Genomic DNA, 4,944 nt, shown 5'->3' on the forward strand with positions numbered 1-4,944 from the left:
TGTTAATATGGATCTAGAAATGTTTTTTAATTTTTTAGAAAAATGATCTCTATGTAAAGAAAAACAGGGGAACATTTTCAGTTCTTTACAACCTGAACGAGAAGAATAAAGACTCAAAGTTTTCAGAAAGCAGTGAAATTAAACAAATGTGTTTAATTAAATCAGACCTTATCAGACACAAACAGTCCCAACCTTTGACTGAGTCACATGCTGTTGACAGAGGGGAAGCTGGTTGTAATGATTCATTAGGGCCAAGACGAACTTTGACTCCAGCCCTGTTTACAGTCGAATCTGTGAGCAGGCATGTACGACCATTTGGATGAGTTAAAGACCTCACTGCCGCTGGCGAGACAGGACCCCCACAGGTAGGACTTCTCTTACAATAACCCGCACACAGGCCTGAAGTTTTGTCTTTAAACTCAATATTTACTTCAGTTTAAGGTCAGTGTTGCCCAGATTAAGACGACAGATAAAGGTTTTTGGAAATAAGTAAAAGCTCATTGATGATGTTTCACCATCTTCTCACAGTTAAAGAACAAGTTTACTTCAGTTCTGTTGCACTCTGCAACAAGGAGGTAATATAAAGTCCTTCAACCCTTATGGGATGCTTCAGCTTCTCACCCTTTCAGGTCATTTGTGGACAAAAAGTCCTCTCACTGCTATAAAAACATCACAGATTAATATTTGTCCACCTTTGTTGCTCAAGTCTTTCAGTTAACTTAGATCCTTATGAAATCTACCAAACATGTATATTATTCAGGTTATTTAACCCTCTAAATTTTAAACTGATTTTATTTTATTTTTATTTAACCAGGAAAGTCCCACTGAGATTACAGACCTCTTTTGCCAGGGAGTCCTGGCCAAGAGGCAGCAAAAAGTATCAATTACAACAATTAACAATTAAAATTGCTCACAAATTAAGAAAACAGGCTTTCTAAGGGCTCTCAGTCTGGATTTAAAGTCATTCAATTAAATGCGTTTTGTTAATTTCCAGTCCTTTTGCAACATGTTCCATGTGGAAGGGGCAGAGAAGACAAAGGCCCCTGCAGGTAAACGGTACAGAGAGCAGCAGATGGTTATTTGATCGCAACCCATACAAATGGTTTCTCTGTGATCACATGATGTCACTGTTTTCTACCCTGTGGTCTGTTGACCTTCGAGGAAAAACTAAAAGTGGAATTTCAGTTCTTCAAGAGAAACACTTTCTTGCAAAAATCATCTCATATGGGGAAACCGAACCAGAACGATGGGCAAACACTGGGGGGGGGGGATGACCCTAATGGACAAACCGGTTCCAGATGACCTACAAGGGTTTAAAAAGCTGGAAGAGACGTTACAGCAAATTCAAAAGACAAGACCTGCATCAATATTTATGTTTGTCTGGAGGAAACTTATTTTATTTCATAACAATCACCCCATGATATTCTTAAATAAAGTGTGTCAGCCAAATGTTCCTTTATCAATACTTAAATATTAGTTCAGTTCAATCATTGTAGTCTGAAAGAAAAGTATAGAACAAATAAATAACTGAAGTTAACAAAGAAATCATGAAATCTATTTATAAACCAAATTTCTTTCTAAGCTTTTGACCCATCAAAGTAGCCTCCTTTGGCAGAAAGCTGATCATATTTGTGGTTCCAGAGCTTTTTGGATCTACCAGGCTACCACATCTGTATTGGTGTAGAAAAGCTTTCACTGTAAACCTGTTTCTTTTTCCATTTTCTGTAAGTATAAAATGTACCTTTTTCTTCAGTTTTGAATAACCTTTCCTTTTTTAACCTCTAGCAGTTTATTAATACGTTTTGTACCATTTAAAGCCATTTTAAATTATTAGGGCAAAAAAGAAAGAAACCCTGGTGAAATTGGGGTGTTTTATAATTTTTTACCTTTAGTTCATCTGTGGCCAACTGCCAAATCCAGAGGGCTACACAGGTTATTTGTCTCTTAATATAGTTTAATCAAAGGTTTTGTTTGCTGTTTAACAACCTCACTGACGCCAGCAGTTACCATGGCGACCACAGGCAGCACAGCAATCACAATTATAACCAGGATGGACAAACACTCAGGCTACTTCAGTCAGTTTTTCCATTGTCAGGAGTCATAAAGAAACCTGACATGTTTTGTAACTGAAGTTAGAGCAGTGGTTCTAAATCTGGGGGGCAGAGTTCTGACGGGGGGGCACAGCAAGGCTAAATGAAACTTATAGTTTTTGTACTGCTAACAAAACATAGACAAATCTGTGAAAGTTTGAAATCACTGATGTCGATGAAAAGGAGCCCTGCAGAAAAAGTTTGGGAACCACTGAGTTCGAGGCTGTACAGGTGGTGCTGATGCAGTAACTTCCTGTCCATCAGATCATGGCAGCAGCAGAGTCCAGCCCTCTGACCACTCATGTGTTAAACACTAATGATGGAGTCCCAGGGGCCAAGATGGCCCTGAGCCTGCATCGCCTGGACACCAAGATGATGATCTGGACCATGTTAAGTGTTGGGTAAGTTGTTTTCTGTTTATTTGTCAGAAAAGACCAAGAAGATGAAACTAACGGAGCTTCTTTGACTTTCAGGACAACAAATGAAGATGGCCGCTGCCCTGGACTCATCAGTCGGGAAGCCTTCATCCCAGGCATGTACAAGCTGCGCTTTGAGACGGCTTCGTACTGGGAGGGTCTGGGTCAGACCTCCTTCTACCCATATGTAGAGGTGAGATTCAGTACTCTGAAAAATGATGTATCACTGACATATTACAGAATAAAATGATTCAGTCACATTGAAACATCTAGTGTGAATGGAGAATTATAGAAAGGGTTGTTTCTTTAGTTATTGTCATCATGAATATGTTTTAAATATTATAAATAAGACAAAAAAAACAACATAAAACTATAAATCAGCACCTGCTGTTCATATCTTGTCAAATTTGACATTGAGAAGAATTTAAATCAATCTGAACTCTTTATGGATAAATATGTTTGTATTATCAAATGAAAACCATCATATCTCTGGTTTTTCATGGTCCATCAGCGTCAAACAGAAACTGGCAGAGTTTCAGATCTGAACTCTGCAGTGAAGCTCACAGCAGCTCCAGGTGACCTGGTTTCATACTATGGTCACATGGTCCGATCATCACACCGGCGCGATCGCAGATCCAAGGAAAACGTCTCTGCCTTTACACTCTGGGTAATGTGTCAGATTCCGTGATGAAGACCTCTCTTCAACCACTTTTTTAGTTTTTATTTTGATGGACCATTAAAACCAAAGACCTGATGGTTTTCATCTGATAATATAAAATTATTTATCTGAGCGTAACACTGTGATGTACAGGTGTTGCATTTCTTTTGAAATGTTCAGCATTTTTAACTTTTTACTAAACTGAAAAATGTGTTTGTGGATTATTATTGTAACAAATAATACTTAAAAAATACTTTATGACTTTTGCATATTTTTGGGACCTTTAGATTAATAAAATAAGTCAAAGTGAAATAAATTTGAGGTGCAGTTGTGCTGAAAAAAGGGATACCAAACAGACAAAGGCAAATTTCAAAGTATTCAAACAAGAAGAAAGTCTCAGAGGCCCTAGCGTTATCAGGACTTTGTTGAGGGTTATCCTTTGGGTTAATGACAAAATTTAAATGTCAGGTTTACCTTAGACTAGTTATCATTTTTTATGAATTTGCTTACATGAACATAATTATTAGAAATTGGACTAATGTAGATTTGTTTTAGTTGGATCATGATGAATTGGCTTCAATTAATTTAAAATACCTTGAGATGACTTTGTTGTGAGTTTGTCCAATACAAATAAAGCTATATTGAATTGAATAATTCTGGTGATGAACCCCTTTTACAATGATAGCTGTCACCACTCAATAGTAAATAATATTTTCTTCTGGTGCTAAACTACATCTGTCTGAAGTCTGATGTAAAAGGGTTTTTACTATATTTTAATATCGGTCATAGAGAACATGGAGAACCTGATATCCTCTGAGGTGGTACAAAAACTTGAGTACCACTGATGTAAAAGCTAAAAAAATGTAATGTAATCTAATGTTATATGTGTGTGTGTGTGTTCCCAGGTGGTCTTCAACATCAGTGACCCAGGAAAGAAGTTTCACCTCCCTCTGCTGATGAGTCGTTTCTCCTACAGCACCTACAGAGGGAGCTAAGAGCTCTGAGCATGTTTTCTTCATGTCCAAATCCAGCTGTTACAGTTGTAAGCTGTTGAATTTGACATACTTGAATGTAAGAAGACAAATTCACTATGTTTATTTATAAATTTTTACTGTAATAAATAAATGTGGAAAAAGTGTCATGGTTGTATGAGCAAATGTTTAGGGTTAGATTTGGTATGCTTCAAATGAAGTGATTAAACTCTTAAATATTACACGGAAGTGCGATTTATTCAGTGACATGATGGAATGACATTTATTCAATCATATCTAACTGTAACAAAACTGAATTATTATTACTGTCTAATAAACCAAATTTTAATTGTTGATGATACAAAATAAGGATTAGATACTATTAAATAAACCTTTCCGAGCAGTTACATGTTTGTACTTGTAGTTGAAGGTCTGTAATATTTAGTATTAGTCTTTGCCATGTAACGAATATCAGATGAAAACTGCACCGTCACACCGTTTAGGTAACTTTTTTTTTTTTTTTTTGCTGTTTCATGGTTTACTTGAGGTTGACGGCAGGGACTTCTGTCTCAACCAATCAGATAGAAGGTGTACAATGAGGACCCATTGTTGTCCGGTGTGGTGCCTGAATTTAATAAACAGATATTGAAGTCATATAAGTCGATTTAGTTCAAAATTAATTTGAAATGTTTTTACTACAGAGTGAATAAAGTTATCATGATACAATATTGTTTATAAATTAGATGTAGTGGCTTTTACTGTTAAAAAATTTCGTTCAGGTAGTCGAAGATGAATCTCACGGGTCTTTT

General features: G+C 36.5%; 1 protein-coding gene across 1 annotated transcript; it reads left to right on the forward strand.

Moving 5' to 3' along the window:
- The first annotated feature begins 279 nt into the window (after window positions 1–279).
- On the forward strand, window positions 280–4,489 carry urahb (urate (5-hydroxyiso-) hydrolase b). Its single transcript, XM_041996278.1, has 4 exons — window positions 280–365; window positions 2,355–2,491; window positions 2,564–2,699; window positions 4,070–4,489. Exons 2-4 carry the CDS (start codon window positions 2,358–2,360, stop codon window positions 4,157–4,159), a joined length of 360 nt encoding a protein of 119 aa, XP_041852212.1. The 5' UTR covers window positions 280–365; window positions 2,355–2,357; the 3' UTR covers window positions 4,160–4,489.
- The last annotated feature ends 455 nt before the right edge of the window (window positions 4,490–4,944 follow it).

This window comes from Melanotaenia boesemani, chromosome 10 (assembly GCF_017639745.1).
Source record: "Melanotaenia boesemani isolate fMelBoe1 chromosome 10, fMelBoe1.pri, whole genome shotgun sequence".
Taxonomy (NCBI): Eukaryota; Metazoa; Chordata; class Actinopteri; order Atheriniformes; family Melanotaeniidae; genus Melanotaenia; species Melanotaenia boesemani.

Coding starts and splice junctions, on each gene's coding strand:
- urahb (XM_041996278.1), top strand. CDS start 2,358: ATGGCAGCAGCAGAGTCCAGCCCTCTGACCACTCATGTGTTAAACACT. Junction 2,492..2,563: donor TGGACCATGTTAAGTGTTGG/GTAAGTTGTTTT, acceptor TTTGACTTTCAG/GACAACAAATGAAGATGGCC. Junction 2,700..4,069: donor CCTTCTACCCATATGTAGAG/GTGAGATTCAGT, acceptor GTGTGTTCCCAG/GTGGTCTTCAACATCAGTGA.